This window comes from Megalopta genalis, chromosome 3 (assembly GCF_051020955.1).
Source record: "Megalopta genalis isolate 19385.01 chromosome 3, iyMegGena1_principal, whole genome shotgun sequence".
Taxonomy (NCBI): Eukaryota; Metazoa; Arthropoda; class Insecta; order Hymenoptera; family Halictidae; genus Megalopta; species Megalopta genalis.
In genome coordinates, this window is record NC_135015.1 from 20,296,590 (window position 1) to 20,319,705 (window position 23,116).

General features: G+C 41.6%; 1 protein-coding gene across 3 annotated transcripts in view; it reads right to left on the minus strand.

Annotated features, from left to right (window-relative positions):
* nAChRalpha6 (nicotinic acetylcholine receptor alpha6) overlaps positions 1-23,116 on the minus strand; it is a 587,858-nt gene that overhangs the window by 156,809 nt on the left and 407,933 nt on the right. For 2 of the 3 annotated variants that reach the window (XM_076520266.1, XM_033478258.2), the window contains exon 9: positions 14,137-14,223. The exons of the other annotated variant lie outside the window; for it this stretch is intronic. In XM_076520266.1, the coding sequence (XP_076376381.1) occupies positions 14,137-14,223 (87 nt within the window). The remainder of the gene's footprint in view (positions 1-14,136; positions 14,224-23,116) is intronic. 3 annotated transcript variants of the gene reach the window in all.

The following is a 23,116-nucleotide window of genomic DNA, read 5'->3' on the forward strand; positions in this document are numbered from 1 at the left end:
TACGTACTGACCTCGTACAACGAACAGCTGATCCCAGGTCGATGACCGCAACATTCGAGGGATACTGTCGGTGGAACCTCTACTATGGTTATTTGCAAAGTTCACTTACACTGCACTGATCAGTTATTTAATCAATGATAATCCGAATCACTTGTGGATATTTAAGAAAGATCACTGAGACTCGTTCGCGGATAATCGTTTATTCGACGCGTTCGTTCGGAAGTCGACGTTTCACTGCCGAAAAATTAAGGCCTTGACTGTGGGTCCTTGTTGTTCTTCGTTCGGCCGTCCGAGGAAATGACACTCGATACCATTTTCTTCGCACGGCCATTAATTACGTTCTAAGAGCGCAGGGTGACAGCGGGTCGGACACAGTTTACGTCTCGGCATATCTTGTTTATTTCATTTGGCGGTACCCTGCGCTTCGAAGAAAATAGTATCGGGTGTTATTTCCTCGGACGGCCGAAAGACGAACGACAAGGGCCCACGGTCGAGGCCTCTATTTTTTGGCAGTGAAACGTCGACTTCCGAACGAACGCGTCGAATAAACGATTATCTGCGAACGAGTCTCAGTGATCTTTCTTAAATATCCACAAGTGATTCGGATTATCAGTGATTAATTAAGTGATCAGTGTTTAGTGACAGTGCAGTGAAAGATCAGCTGTACGTTGTACAAGGTCAGTGCCCTTCGACATCATGAATTTCAGCCAGCAAATGCATCCTCAACTAAATGGGTGAGTTTCTTACTGATAATATTTTTCATATCTCTCTAATAAACAAATCCTTTACGTCCCTTATTTATTATTAAATCAGCTTTGCAAATCATTCGTTAATCTTCACTATACACCTTGCATAAAAATTTCATATGGTACACATAAGGTGTCATGCACACCAGAAAATTAAAACGACTGTCATGGTTAAACTACATATTATTTCGAGTCCGAAAAATTAGTGAATATTCTTCAGACGTTCTAAAGTAAAGGTGAACAGCGTTTTTCTTAAAAATATCACTGTTATGTAGTTAAAAAAATCCGGAAAGTTCTCGCCTTGTGACTTGTTCAATACTTCGATCGCAGCTCGAGTCCGTCCCGACCTTCTGTCAAAGCCTCGTGCTGCGGACTCTCTCGCGGACCTTCTCTCTCGCACCGTCACCTCTCATTGGCCAGTGTTTTTCGTTAATAACTCGTAAACAAAGCCGCGGATTGCATTTTCGCAAAGGAAAAAGTTACTTCAAATGACCTCAGCTACCCCTCATTTTCGGCTGTTAAAATAATTGTGGGACACCCTGTATAATATATATATATATATATATATATATATATATATATATATATATATATATTATTAACGCTTGACAGACTGTTTGAGGGAGAGAAATGAATTTAACAAAGGCGTTTCGAATGGAGAAACGTGCGCCGGTCGAATGGAGAAGCAACAGAGGCAACGAGGGAATAATACACGGCGCGGCTGCGACCGAGGCGCCTAAAAAAGCTCAGGTTCTCAATGATCGTTCGTTAGGAACTACTAATTTCACGCGACGCGGGCTGCGCGGGCCGATGCAAGCTCGCACGGGCCGGCGCGGTCCGACGCGGGCTGGGCGTCGCTAATTGCCTGGAAAAGAAAGTTTTCCGGACCGTGTCGACGCGTCGTAGCTCACGCTCGGCTGGCAGCAATTATCGTGAGTGTAGTCGCATCGCGGTTACTGGTTTCCATAGCGGTTTGATGCGACCGTCGAGGAAAAAGGAGGATGCAGAGAGGGAGAGAGGGAGAAAGGGAGAGTTAGAGAGAGAGAGAGAGAGAGAGAGAAATAGTGATCGAGGAAGGAGCCTTTTAAAGAGAGACAGAGAGAGAGAGATCGGGGAAGAAGCCTGATAAAGAGAGAGAGAGAAAGAGAAATACAGAGAGAGGGAGAAAAAGAAATACAGAGAGAGGGAGAGAGAGAAATAGAGAGAGAAATATAGAGAGAGGAATATAAAGAGAGAAAAAGAGAAATCGAGATTGGGAGAGAAGCCTAATAAAGAGGGAGAGAGAGAAAGAGAGAAAGAGGGGGAGAGAGAAATCGAGATCAGGGGAGAAACCTAATAAAGAGGGAGAGGGAGAGAGAGAGAAATCAAGATCGTGGGAGAAGGCTGATAAAGAGGGAGAGGGAAAGGGAGTGTCAGAGAGGGAGAGAGAGAGAGGGAGAGAGAGAGGGAGTGAGAGAGAGAGAGAGAGAGAGAGAGAGAGAGAGATCGGAAAAGGAGCCCGATAAAGATGCCGCCGCGGAACGAGCACACCGGTGGCATCGCTACGCCACTGGGAAAAGAGATGGCCGGTGATGCAACCAAAGGAGTATCGTTCGTCGGCTTGAATAAGTGCTTATCCTTGGCAGGACAACCGCACGGACACATTTTCGAGCCGCTTAACAGAACAGACGCCGCCGACCGCGTCTTCCTCCTGCGTTTAGCCTGCTGCTGCTGCTGTTCGTAGGATTTAATTAAAGTTTCAGCAGGTCGAGCCGGCCGTTATTCCGAAACGGAAGCCGGGGCGGCTCCGGTTAATATTTTCTCTCCTTCTCTCCTCTTCTTACCACTGTTATCGACCGCTGCTTATTCGACTGGCCGACCGGCTCTGTGTCTTCGCAACTAGGTTCATCGGGGACGAGCGCCGCGCGGACGGTCGATCGATTCGCGAGTCGCGAGTCCTATTGTTTTCCTTATCCGTCGGCCGGGAGGATCGTCGGAGACGTGTCGCCAAAAGGCTTTCTTTTTCTCTCCGACGAACGCGCGACTCCATGCGTCGCGCGGTCGCGAGACCTGCTTCGATTATGGGAGGACGGTCGACGGGAATTTTCGACGGTCTTCTCCAGCCCTTCTTTTTCGGGGAACTCGCGAATATGCGATGGCGAGCTGGATTTTGTTCCGCGAGTTTCGAGAGGATCGGGCAAACAGCAGCGTCAGAGTCTTTTCGTGTCGCAAACGCTGCTCAGAGCTTCGTGGCTTGCTCGATTTCCGCGGCAAGTAGAAACGATCGTTGCAGGTTTTGGAAACGTTCGTTTCACCGTGGATTTCTGCGCTATGCGATATTATTGCAGATTCCACGAATTTTCTAGTGCTTTATTATTAGGTTGGCCAATAAAATCGTCGCGTTTCTTCCCATAGATCGCAATACAGGCAAACGCAATGATTTATTTTGGCCAACTTAATAGATTATACAGGATGTTCCAGATAATTTGAAGCAGCGTTTTCTTTTCGTAATGGATAAACATATTAGAGGAAAACGGAAGATGAGAGGGCTGCAGCACTGTTCTCACGCGAGAAGAAGGCACCATTGTGTTTGCCTTCCCCCTCTTACTAGCTGCGGCAGTGGAGCAGCTAGGGAGAGGGGGAATGTAAACACAAAGGTGCCTTCTTCTCGCGTGAGAACATTACATTTTGCTGGTAATATGGTACATTATCTCAATTTTCTGCCGTCTTAATGTTTTTCTAAAAACAAGGGGCATCTTTATTTCTTTAAATGCGGTGCTGTGCATTTTTTTATGTCGAAGGAAAGCTTGCGCCGAAACGAGTTCAATCGTTTGGAGATCGTCTTTGTATTAATATCAAAACTTAAAATTAATATTAAATTATAATAATATTAAAATTAAAATATAATAATAATATAATATAATATAATAGTATAATATATATTATAATATAATAATATAATATATATAATATATAAATTGAGATACCCTATCGTATTACTAGCAAAATATACCACGTTATCCTCATCTGTTTTTTATTCTCCAATGTTCACCATTTACAAAGAAAACGCTCGTCCAACTTATCGCGAACACCCTCCACATCAAATTTTGAACGTCGCAGCGTGCAGCGATAATTGGACTAATTTATTGAAGCAGGGATCACGTTTCAAAGCGAGAGAATGTCCCTTTGAATTCTCAATTTATTTCTTCTCGCACGGTTTTTTGCAGCTTCCCGTTCGCACGAATTTCGAAACTTTTTGCAGCAGGATCCTCGCGGATCCGCGCGCAAAACGAGAATTTCCTGTAACAATGCGAAGAGAGCAATTTCTGCCTAACGATCTTAACACGTCAAAAGTATTATCACGGTGCATCGTAAATTCCTGCGATGTCTTTATTATGCGCCCGTCGTTCGATGGAGTGATCCGAAAGCCCGTTTGTCGCCGGTAATGCCGCGGCCACTATGCCCGCGCGAAGCATTACCAATTAAATCGACTTTACTGCACCGATCATTTAGGTAGCCAACGGCCGGAACACGAGCTCGAGAAAAACTGACGCCTTTCCCGGCCGATCCTCTGCGAACGGGCAAAATTGAAAAACGATCGGAACATTGTCCTCGTTAATTGAACGCGCGCTCTCTCTCTGTGCAGCGTTTCGAGCGCTTGTTAATTAGGTTCGCCGGGCCGCTGCTAAAACCCCGGACGATTCGCAATTCTACCCAGCGATCTGCGATCTGCGCGTAAAGAAACGTCGTTGGAAAGCCTGCGGATCTAACCGGACGGAAAACATCCTCGAAGCAAGGCGGAACGCAACGTTTCCGTCGATGGAAAACGACCGTGAACTTTCGGTTCCATCTTCTCGACGATTCAAAAAGTCGACTTATTCGATGATTCGAGTCGGAGCCGCGCGACTCCGTCGTCCGCTAATCAGCCTAACTATGATAAAAGCACCTGATCGTACTCCCCGAAATTCGAGAACGAGACCGCGTCTCGTCGGATCTCTCGGTAGCGACCACTGAGCTGCAAATAAATTACACTTTCTACATAATGCACTTTACATGTTTACAGGGGATTACAACGAAGGTCGTTCAGATCAACAGTGATTTACAGAGAGAGAGAGAGAGAGAGAGAGATAGCAAGAGCGAGAGGGAGAGAGAGAGAGAGAGAGAGAGAGACAAAGAGAGAGAAAGATGGAACTCTGGTCGTTCGATGAAAAATAATTCGATTAATCCGCAATGCGCGCGATATCTCGATAGTCGCCTGTCGAGCAATTCTCCGGCGCGTTTCAACCAGCGTTCACAGGGAAATAAGTTACGCAAGGAGTGGGGGCAAGTAACGCACGCGCGGCAGTCCCGCACAGCGGCGCGGCGCGTCTACCGTGTGAACATAAAACGTTGCGTCCATGGAACATAAATATATAATAATATTATAGTATATTATATTATAATTATTATTATCATTATTATTATCATTATTATTATTGTTATTATAATTATATATAATAACAATACTAATATTCAGAAAGCAAAAAGTACAATTTGTTCAATTACATTCGACCAATTTTCTTCCGAATCAAAAATATCAAATAAAAACGAATCGAAAGTCATCGTTTTGCAAAAAAGATATTCAATTAACTACAGTTAAAAGTGACTATTTTCTATTTTCTATTTTAGCGAAAATTTCATTGGAATATCTCGAACGGTTCGAAAGTTATGACAACGCACCGAATTTATCGATTCGGGCCGCTGCGCGGGTCTCGCGGCGCATGCGTCGCCTATCCCCGCCGCTCGCGTAGCTTATTCGCCCGCAAACGCTGGAAACGCGAAACTTTCGAGGGCGCGTTGCTTTCACATTTGAAGAGAGAGAGAGAGAGAGAGAGAGAGAGAGAGAGAGAGAGAGAGAGAGAGCTGCGCGGGACTCGCGGCGCATGCGTCGCCTATCCCCGCCGCTCGCGTAGCTTATTCGCCCGCAAACGCTGGAAACGCGAAACTTTCGAGCGCGCGTTGCTTCCGCATTTGAAGAGAGAGAGAGAGAGAGAGAGAGAGAGAGAGCTCGCTACGCCGAGCGAGCCCCGGACTAATATCGTGGAAACAGAATCGAACCGGGTTTCCCCATAAGACAGGTTCGAGAGTTCTGTTTTAACAGAGGAGCCGGGAACGTAGATTCAATATTGGTCGAGAGAAACTGTTATCCGCTCTCCCTCTCCCTCTCTCTCTCTCTCTCTCTTTCTTTCTCTCTTTTTCTCTTTCTCCTTTTTTCTCGGCCCCGTTGGAAAAACAAACTAACCGGGGCAACACTCGATGACGTTAGAACGGAAAGTAGCGCGCATATCGGCCCCCGTGAAATTGAACTTACTGTTTGCACGAGCTTCCCGATAAACTGATGGAATACGTACATGTATCCCTTGCTGAACCCCCGCGGGGATACGATGGCCTGTGAATAAACTATGGGGACCTTTCAACAAGCAATTAAGACAGCGATATAGCTAGAAAGTCCGTTTACGTTTACCAGTAATTCTCTAAACGCGTTGCGCCGGCTGCACGTTCCAACGATTCCGCGCCCGTTTTTTAGGCGTTCACGCTAATCGGAGTAGGAAAAAGAAAACGTTGGGAATGAAAGTCGACGAGAGCACATCGAGGAGAACAAAGACAACGATAGGAAAAATTTCGGAAAATGTTTTTATTCGAAGCTCGGGTCGCTTCGACTTTTTGTTTTCGATGGCACAATTAACTTCGCAGCATTATAAACGACCTAAAAACGAATTCGACGACTCGCCAGTGTTTTCTTCCTGTTTTTAATGAATTTTCCTCGAGAAATTCGCAGTATTTTTCGAAGATAATCTTCCTACGCGTCGGTGAAACGCGCACGGTAAAGGCGATCGTGTAGCAGCTCGTCGAATTCGTTTTTTCGTTCGACGGTTATAACGTTACAAAGCTGAAAACACAGGGTGCTGTTTAAAAAAAAGTCAAAGCGATCTTTTCGTCGAATAAACAGAGTTTTCGAAATTTTCATCGTCGCCCTTTGTTCGCCCCGAAAAGTGCTCGTTTACTTTCTACTCCGAACATTTCTTTGTCGGATCAGCGCGAATGAGCCTGAAAAATCGGCGCGAGAAACGTTTGCATGTGCACCCTGCGCATCGCACAGGGACACAGGGGCTATTAAGTCAATTAAAAGGTTCTCCTTCTAAGCAAACGAGCCGTCGAACTGCTCGAGAACAACAATTAGTACAGTACATCAAAAAAGGGGGGGGGGACCGTGCATGTCTCGGGTGAACAACTGTGAACAACTTCAGTGCCGGTATCGCAGGTGCCTAAGAAACTCGGTGAAACTCGCCTACTTCTTTCCAATAATATTTATTTAAATTTCCAATAAACAATGTAATCATTTATTCGTTTGGTATATCGGACGGTGTCCGCTATACTTGAATTATTTTGCGAATTAATTGCGAATGAATTGCGAACAAAATGAATTGAAAAGTTCGTCGAGCACGCTGATTTTCCGACGAATAATTCCGAATTGATCGAGGCAAGAACAATATTGATTGACATATAATTGATTAACATATGATTGACATAATATTGACGATGACAATTGCAAGAATTGTCCAGATTTCGATTGAATCGTCGGCGAGAATCGAAAGCAGTTTCGTAGGCACCCATGGGTGTCCGAGCACTCGACATCGATTTACATCGTGGAACGAGAGATAATATACTCTAAACATTAATGTGAAACAAGCTAAAGGGGGTTGGTTCTGTTTCTTGTACAAAGGGGTTCAGAAGGGAACGTTCAAGAAAGAAAACCGCCGATGCGAACGGAAAACAGAGGAACCGCGGCCGTGTTCCCTTTCAGCGCGCGCGCGCCGGCAGGCTTGTTCCTCGATCCTCGTTTCCAAAAGCCTCCGTGGGAAACGCCGCGCCCGCGGAAGCGAACTTTCTCGAGTGTAATGTACCGAATTGCATTAAGATCCGCGCGCAACCTCCGGTCGAGAGCATGGCAAACGCAGAAAAAAGAGAAGGTCCGCCCTTCGCCAAATATTTCACTCGACGATTTTTAAACGTCTCGGATAAATCAACGGACGCTTGCTTCAAAGTGTCTCCGCGACTGTCTAACGAGGATATTTTTCACTCGTTTTTGGGATCGTGACGCCGGTCGTATTCTATGCTAATGGAAAAGTTACCGCGTTTCTTCGCTCCGAATTGTCGGGTCAGCGAGCACTGACCTCTGCTTTAAAGACGATGATAATTCAGAGAATAAAGCTCGTATAATTTCAAGTGTTTCGATCGAATTAGTAATTCAATTAAATCGTAATTCGTGATGTTAATTCAATTATATTGTAATTCGTGATGTTAATTCAATTACATCGTAATTTGTAATGTTAATTCAATTACATTGTAATTTGTAATGTTAATTCAATTGCATCGTACTTCGTAATGTTAATTCAATTACATTGTAATTCGTAATGTTAATTCAATTACATTGTAATTTGTAATGTTAATTCAGTTGCATCGTAATTTGTAACGTTAATTCAATTACATCGCAATTCGTAATGTTAATTTCTATTACATCGTAATTCGTAATGTTAATTCAATAATATTGTAAATCGTAATTACAATTAAATTATCCCATAGTTCGTAATTATTATTCAGTTTTTCATCATTCGTAACTATTATTCAATTACATCGTAATTCGTAATTTTAATTCAATTACATCGTAATTCGCAATTAATGTAATTGAATGGAGATCTGAATTACGAATTTGAATGTAATTGAATGGAGACTTGAATTACGAATTACAATGTAACTGAATGGAGACCTGAATTACAAATTGCAATGTAATTGAATGAAGACTTGAGTTACGAATTACAATGTAACTGAATGGAAATCTGAATTACGAATTGCAATGTAACTGAACGGAGATCTGAATTACGAACTGCAATGTAAATGAGTGCAGACCTGAATTACGAATTACAATGTAACTAAATGGAGACATCTGAACGACGAATTCCACTGTAATTGAAATATAATGCAATTGAATTACTTTCCGAGTATAATTCCGCGAGTAATCCAATTGTAATTCCGCGCGACTCTGGCCTGGACGCGATAAACGGGATTTCCAGCGTACTCCGCTCCGATCAGAGTGGCTGACAAGCGGAATTATGTTACCGCGATTGGTCCCAGAATCAACTAGAAGGGCCGATTCTTATCGCGGTCGGGTTTAACGGTTGAGAAGCGTTCGGAGACGCGCGTTTACACGCGAGAACCATTCCGGAGCGTATCTGCGACCGTCCGCGCCGTGAATTTCGCATTTGGCGCGCCACCGAAAGGATTTGCAACAAGTAACGAGAAAGTTGTTCCGCGTAAACCCGTTACAACTTTCGAGATAGCGGCATCCTGCCGATCCTTAAAACTTGCTCGTGCTTTTTATAGGATAGCGGAATATCATGGCAACGCGATGGACCGGCGCGAACTCTTTTTGCTCGGAAAAACGTTCACGAGTCGAGGAGCTGCGTTCTTTCCATCGCGCGCTTTTCGTCCTGCTACGGGGAACGCTGGATTTACTGGCTGCTTCACTACGCGACAAGAATTTCCGACTTCCTTTTTACCGTCGTCGAAATAATATACTGTATATATTACATTGAAATAATTATTATATTACACACTGCACAAAGTAATTACAGCATAGAACAATTTTGGATGAAAATTGACCAACTTCGACAGACGATAACTCCGCGGAAAATCGTCGCAGGATGATGAAATTTTCTTTAAATTAAAGCTTGAAATTTCTACTTCAAGATAGGCTTCCCAAATTTTAAGTTCGATGCATTCACTCTAGCGTGACCCTTTAAATGTGAGATAATGTTCGTCGTACTGAAAATTTTGGTTTTTGCCAAGTTTGACGAAATGCACGGACTTTGTAAAATTTTTGTCGAAGATGCCGTTTACACCACGGTAAAGCTCGAACCTTCTTCTTTAATTTGGAAAAAAAGAAACCCGGCTGCGATTTTTTTTCGCAAAATTACAGGACTTTAAAGTAACCCTTGCAGTCTAAGATGATTCCTCGCGGAGTTTATCGAGAAAATGCGAGGGTTACTTTGAAGTGCTGCAACTTCGCGAAAAGAAATCGCAGCCGAGTTTCTTTTTTTTTAGATTAAAGAGGAAGGATCAAACTCTATTCGACTGCAAACGGCATTTCCGAAAAAAATTTTACGAAGTCCGGCCAGTTCGTCAAACTTGGGAGAAATCCAAATTTTCAATATGTCGAATTTTTCGATCAGGCGAACATGGCCTCGCATTTAAGGGGTTGCAATAGCGAAGGGTGCATCAAACAAAAATCCATAAATACTATCTTAAAGTAGAGGTTCCAAATATTAATTTAAAGTCAAGTTCATCGTCCTAGGATGATTTTTCACGGAGTTATCGCCGTGCAAAGTTCGTCTTCTTTTATCCGAAATTATTGTATGATATTGTTTTTTTTATATGGAACACGTTGCGTCATTCGATGAAAAATGTTTGTTAAATCGTATAATTGACGTTAAAATCGACACTCGCGGCGCATATCGGTCCTCTTTTCAGCCTCTTGGAATTCAGATCTTTCCCGGGAGGATTATACCGAAGCACCGTTCCACAGACGTTGGGTTCCATTGCACGGTGTAAACTCGATAATGGGAGCTAATTAAAGCAACCCGTGCGTTGTTAATTAAAGCAAGAAGTGCTCGTATTGCTGTTGGTTTGCGCTGCCGCGCTCCAATTGTCTAGGCTCCCCCAACAAACTCAGGTGTTCGGCTAAACCGCCGACTTAATTTCGAAACGATATAACACGCGGCTTGTGTAAGTGAGTTAAGAAAATTCTCGATCGAGCTGTACAGTTTCCATATACATGTACAATAATACAGAGTATCCCAAAGTTATGGTATTTCCTGGAAGCGAGGGGTTCCAGAGGTCATTTGAAGCAGCTTTTTCCTTTGCGAAAATGCAATCCGAAGCTTCGTTTACGAGTTATCAACGAAAAACAGTGACGCTCCGCCCTCGCGACCACTGCCGCTGCGTCAGACGGCCGGCGCGACGCGGCATTGGCGGTGAGGGCGGAGCGCCGACCGCACTCATTCTCCAATTGGTCAGCGTTTTTCGTTAATAACTCGTAAACGAAGCCGCGGATCGCATTTTCGCAAAGGAAAAAGTTGCTTCAAATCACCTTAGGAACCCCTCGCTTCCCGGAAATACCATAATTTTGGGACAGCCTGTATAAACAGAAATGGACACAATAATAATAAAATGAAAACGCTATAGGTCGGAAAAACTAGTTAACGATATATCGTGATTCGCAAATTTCGCGAATATTTTTCATCCGCGTGCACTGTTTTTAACACGCACGGTTTATGTAATAAATCCCGCACGAGATTCGAGTAAAAATGTAAAGAGAAGAACGGACGCCTCTATTAATGGAAAATAAATTCTTTTCGGCCGCGAGTGTCCCCGATTAAAAAGAATTTTTATCCCGGCGTTCGTTTCGAGTTCGCTCTCGCAGCAGCCAGGCGAGAATGATATTCCGCATTTAATTCGTGCTCTCGAGCGACACGTTTCCTGCATTTTCAGCCGGCCCGGTTATTTTCATTCTAAATCATCCGGATGATTCATAACTGACAGACCCGGCCCCCGTCTTTTTCGTAACACGATTTTCGATACTGCTCGAAATGGAAAAACATGGACGGCGAACGGCCATGATATTTTACCGGTTGTCCGTTCCAATGAAAATGAAATTCCTTCGCCGGTCGAATTTCCGGTGAAATTAAAGTTTGCCGGCCAGGCGCGAGCGTGCGCGCGCGCGCGCGCGCGTAAGAGTCGTTTGGCAACGTTGCGTTAACGAACGTTCGTTAACAAACTCAACAGCTATACCGATAGCCGTTAATAACGATATTCTGGGAAAATAATAACGAAAATTTGTTTAACGAAATCATTCCAATCAGTGGTTTTATAGCTTCCTCGCTTCGGAAAATAAAATTTTATTATATTTTTTAGACACGGTTCGTACACGGTATCTGCTGATTAAATCGAAATTTACTTGTTCTTCGTAAATTGTTTAATTAACGATCGTTCGTATCGCGTAAAGATATTATTAAATATTATAATAATATTATTATATAATTATAAGAATAATATTGTAACATTATAATAATATTATTACATAATTATAAGAATAATATTATAACATTGTAATAATATTATTATATAATTATAAGAATAATATTATAACATTATAATAATATTATTATATAATTATAAGAATAATATTATAACATTATAAAAATATTATTACATAATTATAAGAATAATATTATAATTATATTTATATAATTATAATAATATTATATATAAAGATATTATTAAAGATATTATTTATTCAATTTATATGTCACGGCAAATGTCGCAACAACGCTTGTCAAAAATCAGAATAAATGTCCTATCGCAACTTTTATAAGCTGTTTTTTGTGCTCCGTGAATCCGGTGTTAAAATCGCCCGACCCGAAGAGCTTTCACCGAAGAAAGATCGTTCCGCGAAGCGTTCCACGTAAATCCATTGGAACGAGGATTCGAGGGTCAAGCAGATGCCGTTGGTGGTCTAACGGACGGCGAAGAAAAAAAGAAGAGAACGGGATCGTTTTCACGGTGGAAAACGGCCGTGTAATCGGCGTTGCGAACCCCGCAGCGACCGAACGAGCGTTTCGGCTCCGTCGAAGCCGAAAAATAGCTCGCCGTCGGCCGCCGTCGTCGTCGCAGCGACGAACGGCCCCAGCCATTCCGCAGGTCGGGATTGTCCTTTTCTAGGCGGCGTCTCGCCACCCCCCTCCCCCAGCCCCGCAAAGTGGTTTTCGACGTCTCTCGGCCCGACGCGGCCCGACGCGCCGCGAAACGGCGAGAAATAACGGATTTCTGCCGGGAAGTCTGAACGACCTTCGAGGTTCTTACCGTCCCGCATGATTTCTCTTCCACGCTTGTCCCCCTCCGCCGGTTCCGAAAGGGGGCCAGCGGGCTCCTGAACGGGGATGCTTGAACGACAGGCACAAACACGGCGTATGTATACATATACAGTGGCCCAGAAATGTGTATTACTTTCCTGTTCTCGAACGCAACTTTTTTTCGAACTGGATCGAAATATTTGAATACTTTTTTGGACGATAGAGAGACTTGTTTGCTCGATTGAAATGCTTTCTTTTTAATTTTGCTATCACTTGGAGTGACGAGATAATAATAAGAAACTCTCGTTTTCTGAATTTTTCTATCGGAGACTGTAACGAAAATTTAGAAAATGCATTTCTCGCTTCCCGATGACTTATGTTGTATTATATTGACTTAGATTGACTTATAAGTGTACTGAAAATGTCAACTAAATCCCAGGTTAATCTAGAATTAAATTGCAGGCGTTGGAAGATTTCGAAAACTGCGGATTTCTCACAGCTTTCGCAGATCGAAAGCGTCGACAAAATCGCGACGGAAGTGCTATTTTTCGCGATTTTTAATTTGTTGTAACTGAACTGGACCGTGGATTAGACCGCGGATGTTTATGCCAAGGTAAGAATGGAGTGCATCGATTGCAAGAATAAGAAGCAAAAAATAGAAAGTTAAAATGAATAATAGAATGACATTTTTAAGTTCTTTCAATCTTGCTACTATTTAAAAACGGTTAGTTCCTAATTGTTTCACAGATGCAAAATCGTCGACCGATATAACCTTGACAACTTCAGCACGCATACGAGTCACCGAGATCCACAAAATGCATTTTTTCAAATGCTCGTTACAGTCTCGAATGAGAAAAAAATTAAAAAACGGTGGTCTTCCTATTTTTTTCTGTCTTTTGAAGCGATAGCGAGATTAAAGAAAATAAAAAAGAAGCATTTTACTCTAATAAACCAATTCTTCTGTCATAAAAAAGAAAATCAAGTTCAAGTGATTCGGCCCAGTTTTCAAAAAATTACCGCGTTTCGAAGGGTGTACGAACACTTTCGTGATCCACTGTATGCTATATATACATATATTTATATATATATATATATTTACATATACATATATTTATATATATATTTACATTTATATATATAAATAAATATTTATATATATTCATATATACATTTATATACATAAATAAATATTTATATATATTCATATATACATTTATATATATATATATATATATATATATATATATATATATATATATATATGAATGTATATATAAATATATTAAATATTTATTATATATATATATATATATATATATATATATATATATATATATATATATCCATATATGTATATAGAGAGAGAAATATTTACACAGACATCGAAAAGTAACAGACATCGTAACACAGGCTCGCCAGAAGCCGGATGCTTAATTATCGTGTGCAGTGGTTGTCATAGGTACCTATTAGAGGGACAGCGTCCGAGGTCGTCGGCATGCTTTCTGCCACGAGGTTCAGGAAAACTGTCAGCGACAGCAGAATGGTCACCCCTGCGATAGTCGAACAGAAATATCAACGTATCAGGAATCAGGCGTTGCCGTCGTGGCCGGTGTCGTTTTTCGGTGTCGCAGAGAGGGGGAGGCAGCCCTCCCCGGATCAAATGCCCGGAGGAGTCTGATACATAATACGGCAGAGAGACATCGGCCGGCGACACCACCGACACACAGACGCGCGCCAACAAACACAAACACACACACCTAAGTGCACCTTTCGCTTTAAGTGTGCAGTCGCGATTTTTTTTTCGTACAGAGATTTTCGTGGGGCGTGGACGATACAATGATGATAATGATAATGATAATAATGATCATGATGATGATGATAATGACGATGATGATAACGATGATAATATAACAGTATATTATTATTATTAATATATGATTTATATATATATATATATATATATATATATATATATTATATAATAATATATTATTATTATTATGTTATATATTATTAATATATTATTATTATATAATATTTATGTATATATATAATATATATTATTATATTATTATATATAATAACGATGATAACGATGATGATGACGATGACGATGATAATAAGGGACACCGTATCCTCGTTGCCGAGGAATTCGGGTGACTAATTGACGGGGCGTGTTCTTGTTGCAATCCACTAAGAGGTGTACAGACATTGGGGCGTGGAGGAGCGTTCGACGTCTTTGGGAATCGTGAGAGCTCGGTGTGCGGTGGTGAGGAACATACTTCGGCGGACTCGCCGTAATTCTAATTGCATTGCCGACGTTCGCTCGATAGTACACAGCAGGCAGAGGGTTCACCGGCGATCGTCGCTTTCGAAGGTGACGCGCTGGACGAACGTGGGTGCAGAGTGCTGGTACGTATATTTACAGCAAACTTGAACGGAATTTATGTACGCATACAGAATGTTGGAGCGCGCGATTCAGTTCCATTCGTTTTGTTTTCTTGAGAGACTGTTAGGACATTCGTGTGTACCCTGTTTCGCTTCGCGTTCGAGTCGACTATCCTTTTCTTTTGGTTTCGGCTGCGCGTGCAGCGCCGCTCGCGGCCACCGTTCGCGGGAGAGGCGAGAGCACGTGACTTCGAGGGGCGGGGATAGGCGACGCATGCGCCGAGAGTCCAGCGCAGCGACGCGACGCGTTTAACGTTGCTATTCGGAGCTGCGGTCGCGAGGCGACGCGCTGCTCGGTTGAGCCGAAGCAACGCGCCGCGTCGCTTGGCACTCGCGGCGCGTGAGTCACTTACCCCCACTCCTTCCGAGTCAGATCCGACCAGTGTCGCTCTAGGTTCAGCGCGATCTCAGCGCTTGTCGCAGTGGAGCGGGCAAGTAAGTGCTGCTATCGGCAGCTCCTCCGACTGGAAAAGCACCGCGAATTCGCTCCGCACTCGGCGACGCATGCGCCGGGAGTCCAGCGCAGCGGTGCGACGCGTATAACGTTGTTATTCCGAGCTGCGGTCGCGAGGCGACACGCTGCTCGGTTGAGCCGAAGCAACGCGCCGCGTCGCTGGGAACTCGCGGCGCGTGAGTCACTTACCCCCACTCCTTCCGAGTCAGATCTGACTAGAGTCGCTAGGTCCAGCGCGATCCCAGCGCTTGTCCCAGTGGAGGGGGCAAGTAAGTGCTGCTGTCGGCAGCTCCTCCGACCGGAAAAGCACCGCGAATTCGCTCCGCACTCGGCGACGCTGGATCTGACTTGTTCCATTGCGAACGCTGCACTCGCGAGTCGCAGTACCAACGAGCTCCGTTTAGGATGATTCGACGTTTTAGGATCGGTGTAATCAGGGGGAATAGACGCTTCCGTCTTGGAAAGGCTGGACCATATTTCGAGTTACGGTCCTCCTCCATTGTTACGGTCGAGTTTTTACTATGTAGCAAAGTTTTACATCACCTTACGGCACGCTTGAGTGCGACCATTTAAGGCGGACGTAACGGAGCCAAGATGGCCGCTGACAAAGGCCATCGACACCCTTCGGGAATGAACTTCCTGGGCGAGGTGACCGATCACGTGTACACGGAAACGTTTGAAAGGATCGATGCTGTTGTTGCAGTAGATTATTATTTCGTGTTTTAATTGTTTTTGGTATATTTATTTTAGCATAGTTTTAGTATCAGTATCAGTCCCACCCACGCTGAATAAAATCGTTATTAGACTGCGGATTTGACAGCAATTGGTCTCTCTATAGTAACCGTTTTCACTATCCTAGTTGCAATTTAAAATAGTAGACACTCTGGTAGAATTTAAAAATGCAAATTTATTATTTTTAATCTATACAAATTATTGAAGAAACGACGAGTTTGTTATTTAGGTTATATATCTTGCAATTCTGTTGGAGACAATTTTTATTTTCCATAAAAATCCGCAGTCTAATAATTACCAACTATAATAATATTTTTATTTATATCATTATGAAGATATTTATATCTTCACAGAGATATTTATATCTTTTTATTTACATATTTATAAAGGTATTTATATCATTTTATTTATATCTTTATAAAGATATTTATATCTTTTTATTTTTATCGTTTACATATATAGCTTGTGAGTATCAGCGACTACAAAAACGAGCCGCGAGACTGGAATAATCGTCGAATAATTCCCACATCCCGAATCCCCCAATTTTATTTACAAGCTGAGGATCACTTGGAGAGAATTTACAGTACACTGGATCGCAATAGGCAAATATTTTCATCGAATCAAATTGAAATCGTACGAAATCATTGCATATCACGCGTTCCAACAACTGCGAGACTCGTTTGAACGCAAATTAATCGAGTCCATTAAAACCGCGTTTCATCGAAGAACGATGCAACGCGTACGTCGCTTTTAAAAAACATCGCAAATTGTGACTTACGATTATCCTCAACGCGCACGCGTCTGTTTGCACGGTACATAAAATGCGCGAAAGGCTGCGGATCATCGTGACGCGCACACGCTTCGTAACCGTTCTCCCTGCTCGCTTCCCTGTGTGTTTATAATTTACGGGGAAAACACGGATTAGTAATAACGCGGGTGGGTCCGTTGTGTACCCTCGAATTAAATCAACCGGTTCGGCCGCGAGACAGAGTCCACAATTCCGTAATGCGCGCGCGACACCCGTCTCATTGTACGATCGATCGGCAAATTTTTTTTCCTCGCAAATCAAACACGCCCGTTATCCTTTCGCAAACACGGTGTCGTTCCGCCGAATATCGAATACGTTCGAATCGCGCGGGAAGTTAGCTGTTCGTCGACTTTCGACCAGCGAAGAAAACCGGTCCGCGGAATCCAAATAATTCATTTCCCGCGTTGTCAGACGAGCGAGCTGTGAAACGCCGTTCGATGGACCGATTAACCCTTAGCCGGACTGTACAACAACAATTTTGGACAAAATTATTGTACAAGCTTGAAATGAGAGGTTCAAAAGATCATTTCAAGCAACTTTTTCCTCAGCGGAAATGCGATCCGAGGCTTCGTTTGCGAGTTATCAACGAAAAACGCTGACCAATCGGCGCGCGAGTGCGGTCGGCGCTCCGCCCCTGCGGCCAATGTCGCGTCGCGCCGGCAGTCTGACGCAGCGGCAGTGGCCGCGAGGGCGGAGCGTCAGCCGTGCGCGATCTCTCACTGTTTTTCGTTAATAACTCGTAAACGAAGCCTCGGATCGCATTTTCGCAAAGGAAAAAGTTGATTGAAATGACCTCAGGAACCCCTCATTTATTACCAGAAATTTCCATGACCCGGACTCGTCGAAATATGGCAAGGGAACGCGTTAACGACACAACAGGCTAATGCGAGGAGGCGGAGCACCGCGTCGCGTCGCGTTGCGTCGTCGTCGACTATACCATTCAGCGGCGGAACTTCCATTCTATTTCGCGCGACACTTCCTGCCGGATCAAAGGCAAATATTTTCCGCCATTAGCCACTATTTTCGCACGGGCCCCGGCCACCGGCGACTGATAAACGAGTCGCTTAACGCCGACAAAGAAGCGGCCGACGAATGGCAGCTCTTTAATCACTGTTAGCTGCGCGACGTTGTAACGCGTCCCGGTGGCAAAACGTGCGTTTTAAAGGTGCACTTTAAAAATAAGTGACTTTTATTTGTCTAACGTTACGATCGAGGTCTCGTTTTCTCTTTTTTATACGAACTTGCAAAAGACCGCTATCAGCGAACGCAAATGAAATAGAGTTGAAAGCTCATAGAATGAAAATTGAAAGATCGGACAATTTTATTTAAAAAAGAAAAGAATTTTTATTGAAATATGGTGCGACCAAATGATAGCGTATTTAATTACAAATTACGCATAGCGATAAATTAATGAATTGTTACATAGAGTTTAAATTATAAACTCTTTATATAATTATGAATCTTTACATAAATTATATTTTATATGTTTTATATGAATAGTATAATATGTAAATATTAATAATAATAAATATTATATTAATATAATATAATATTAATAGTATATATTATATATATATATATATATATATATATATATATATATATATATATATATTATATAGCATATATTATATAATATTAATATATTATTAAATATTATATTAATAATAGATATTATAATAGTATATTTTATATAAATATACATTTCTATAAATTTGTAATATATTATGCATTTCTGGAGAATTACGTCCGATTAAAATCTGTGTCTTCGACTGAAAGTTTCGTTTACCTAAAATAACCTAATCTGTGCTGTCCAACATAAGCTATGTCACTTAAGACAATGTCCGTTGCCATAATTACGAATTCCACGGTATTTCTAACTATGCCTGAAAGAAATAACGATAAAAGATAACACTACAGAATCACCACAGTGATTCTGTACAGCTTTTGATAGGCTGATTACAGCAACGCTCATCCCATTTTATTGCCGCTATGATCGTAAAAATATAAAAATAACGAGATAAATAGAACGATTCGAAGCTCTTTTTACTTCAGGTTGAGCTGCAGCATCCTTTGCCGAGAGCATAATGCGCCACTATCTTTTATAGGCTGATGGAGTGTCCATCGTAAGTTTCTCCGGGAAACGTTAACGTAAAGAAAACAACGCTGGGTTTACTATGCCGAAATGACCGGATTCAAGCTCTTCACTTCACGGTCGTTGAGATTTTTTTTAATTCATTCGCGAGGCGATTATTCGATTTTGTTGTTCGGGAAACTTATTCGAATAGAAATCGCTGGAAATCCGATGACAGAAAAGTTGGCCAACTTTGACAGACGATCACTCCGCGGAAAATCGTCGTAGGATGATGAAATTTTCTTTGAATTAAAACTTGAAACCTCTACTTTCAGATGGTCTTTCTAGATTTTAAGTTCGATTCACTCTCGACACTGAAACTCTTTAAACATGAGACCATGTTTGTCGTATTGAAAATCTCGATTTCTGTCAAGTTCGACGAATTGCATGGACTCTGTAAAATTTTTTCCGGTGATACCGTTTACACTCGAATAAAGTTCGATCCTTCCCCTTTAATTTAAAAAAAAAGAAACCTCACTGCGATTTTTCTTCGCAAAGTTACAGTACTTCCAAGTAACCCTTGCATTCCGCGATGATTCTTCGCGGAGTTATCGACGCAAATGCAGGGGTTACTTCAAAGCGCCGTAACTTCGCGGGAGAAAATCGCAGCTGCGTGTACTTTCTTTCAAATTAAAGAGGAGGAATCAAGCTTTATTCCGTTCTAAACAGCATAACAGAGAAAAATTTTACAAACTCCCTGCATCTCTTCGAACTTGACGAACGTTCACAAACATTGTTTCGATACGACAAACATGGCCTAACACATTTAAAGAATCACAGCCGCGATGGTGCGAGAATCCGAAAATCCAGAAAGACTGTCTGAAAGTAGAGATTTCAAGCTTTAATTTAAGATAAAATTCATCATCCTACGATGATTTTTCGCGCAGTTGACGAACGTCGAAGTTGACCAATTTTCGCTCAACATTCTGTCTATGCCATAATTTTCTCGAGCTTGCGTATATTCTTCCAACTGATTAAAAAATAATAAAATAATAATAGAATCCGCTGTGTCCAGTGACAACAACGCGGCTATTTGCCTTTACCGAGACACACGGCGGGGCCCGTTTTTTCTGCGATTTAGCCGCGCGACAGTCGTCGGGAAAGAAAGTGTTTTACGAACGAGTCCGTCGAAACGTGGTCGCGGATTCCCGAGCCCCGGGGACTATCACCCAGAATCGCGTATATTATCAGAGAATTTACACGGCCGGGGATAAACAGTAATTGCCTGTTCACGTTCAACAAATATTGCGGATATCGTGCAAACACCTGCACAGAGGATGCTGCATGTAGTAGATTTGCATAATTCCCGGGCAGGAGAACTTCGGAGACGGATTAACACGTTCCGGTTATAGCATTTTGAGCGGGTGGACATTTCAACCGCGACGAGGTCTCTTAGTTTCCCGGCGGATTGGAGTGTGCATTAAGTTCCCGGGAATCTGCATTCGCCTCGAGGAAACGGTCTTCTGGCTCGTATTTCCGGGGCGCCTTCGGCTTCGCCGGCTACGTGGCGAAACAACAGGCCCGAGAATGTTTGCGAGAAACGCGTTTCGCGTTTCATAATGGCAATTGAAAAATCGCGATGCGCGACAGCGAATGGATGCGTTGAGCGGGCAATTTTTATTGCGAACAGTTACTTTTGCACAGGGCATGGTGCATCATGTAACTCTAGGACCAATGTAGCGATAGTAAATGATGTAAAAAAGAATGTGGAACGCAGTAACTGGTCTTCGTAGATCGCAGACACACGATATGTAACTGGCTTCAGAACTGTTTTTTTCTTTCACTATGATATGAAAAAATAATGTTATGTAATGTAATATAATGTAAATGTAATGTAAATGTAATGTAATTGTAATGTAAATGCAATGTCAATGTAATGTAAATGTAATGTAATTGTAATGTAAATGTAATGTCAATGCAATGTAATGTAAATGCAATGTAATGTAAATGTAATGTAATTGTAATGTAAATGTAATGTCAATGCAATGTAATGTAAATGCAATGTAATGTAAATGTAATGTAATTGTAATGTAAATGTAATGTCAATGCAATGTAATGTAAATGCAATGTAATGTAAATGCAATGTAATGTAAATGCAATGTAATGTAAATGCAATGTAATGTAAATGCAATGTAATTGTAATATAAATGTAATGTCAATGCAATGTAATGTAAATGTAATGTCAATGCAATGTAATGTAAATGTAATGTCAATGCAATGTAATGTAAATGTAATGTCAATGCAATGTAATGTAAATGTAATGTCAATGCAATGTAATGTAAATGTAATGTAATTGTAATATAAATGTAATGTAAATGTAATGTAATTGTAATATAAGTATAATGTCAATGCAGTGTAATGTAAATGTAATGTAATTGTAATATAAATGTAATGCCAATGCAATGTAATGTAAATGTAATGTAATTGTAATATAAATGTAATGTAATGTCAATGTAATGTAATGTCAATGTAATGTAATGTCAATGTAATGTAATGTCAATGTAATGTAATGTAATGTCAATGTAATGTAATGTCAATGTAATGTAATGTCAATGTAATGTAATATAAATGTAATGTCAGTGTAATATAATGTAAACGTAATGTAAACGTAATGTAATGCTGTCTTTAAAGCTGTCGATCAAACGGTTGAAGTGCGGCAACGTGGCACAGTAATTGGTTCTTCCGTTCCAGTTGTCGAGAAATAATTTCGGTATGAATTTCCGCGAGGATGGAACGATAAACGGCGGTAGAAATTCCTTGCGCCCAAACGTTTCGTACCGTAAAATAAACAAGCAGTTCGTTAATCTCCGCGACAGAAGCAATTACGCGTAATTTGTGTCACACGGAACGACGAAACGCCCGAAGATGGATTAATACGTCGAATCAGGGACACAATAACGTCGATGCCATTGGCACGCGGAGCAGCAGCCCGGTCCCGGCTCATTAATAACATTAGCCGTGGCTAGTTGATTAGGAATGCGAAAACTGTCGCGAGAATGGACAGCGCGCCCGCGCGCCCGTTATTTTACACGGCGATCCGCTCTGATTACAAATTAATTTAAGGGTTTTAAAACGTTCCCCGATTCCCGCGTTCTTCCGCGTTCGCCGTCGATTTTAGAATTCAATGGAATTAACCGTTTTGCATCGCGATTCAGTCAACGCATACGCGAACTAGGCGAATTATGCAATTTCGAACAGCGTTGTCTCACGGTCGAATAATTCGCGCGTATTATAATGCCAACCTTATAAATATAAATTACGTTGTTTACATGAATCGCGAAACAGCTTCGAATGTTATTACAATTATACGGTGCGACTGGAGCGTTTCACGCAGTCGCGATCTCTGCGATGGGTATGGTTAGGAAATATTGAAAAACTGCATTCTCTTTTTTTTTTAATAACGATGGTTCGGTTACATAATTATGTGTTGAGAATAAATATGCGATAAATCATTCGATTTAGGAGAAATTAATAACTGCGGATTTCTCGCGTTTGTGGCAAAAATAGATAGGTGAAACTGAAAACAGTGCCATTTTTTTAAGAATTTAAGGATATCGTTGCATTATTTTCAACTAATTCCGATTGTTAAAAGAGATAAGACATTTCCATCTAAGTTAGATTTTTTACAATCAACTTGGATAATTTTTACTTTATTATTGAATTAATTATATTAAAATTAAATTAAGTGTATTATTTTATTTATTTTTGTATTACGGCGAGGCCTCACATCCGTTAATTAATAATCAATAATAATAGTAATAATGATAACTTTTTGGGGGGGTTTTATAGCGGGGAAAATAATAATATAATAATATAATAATATAATAATATAATAATATAATAATATATTAATATAATAATATAACA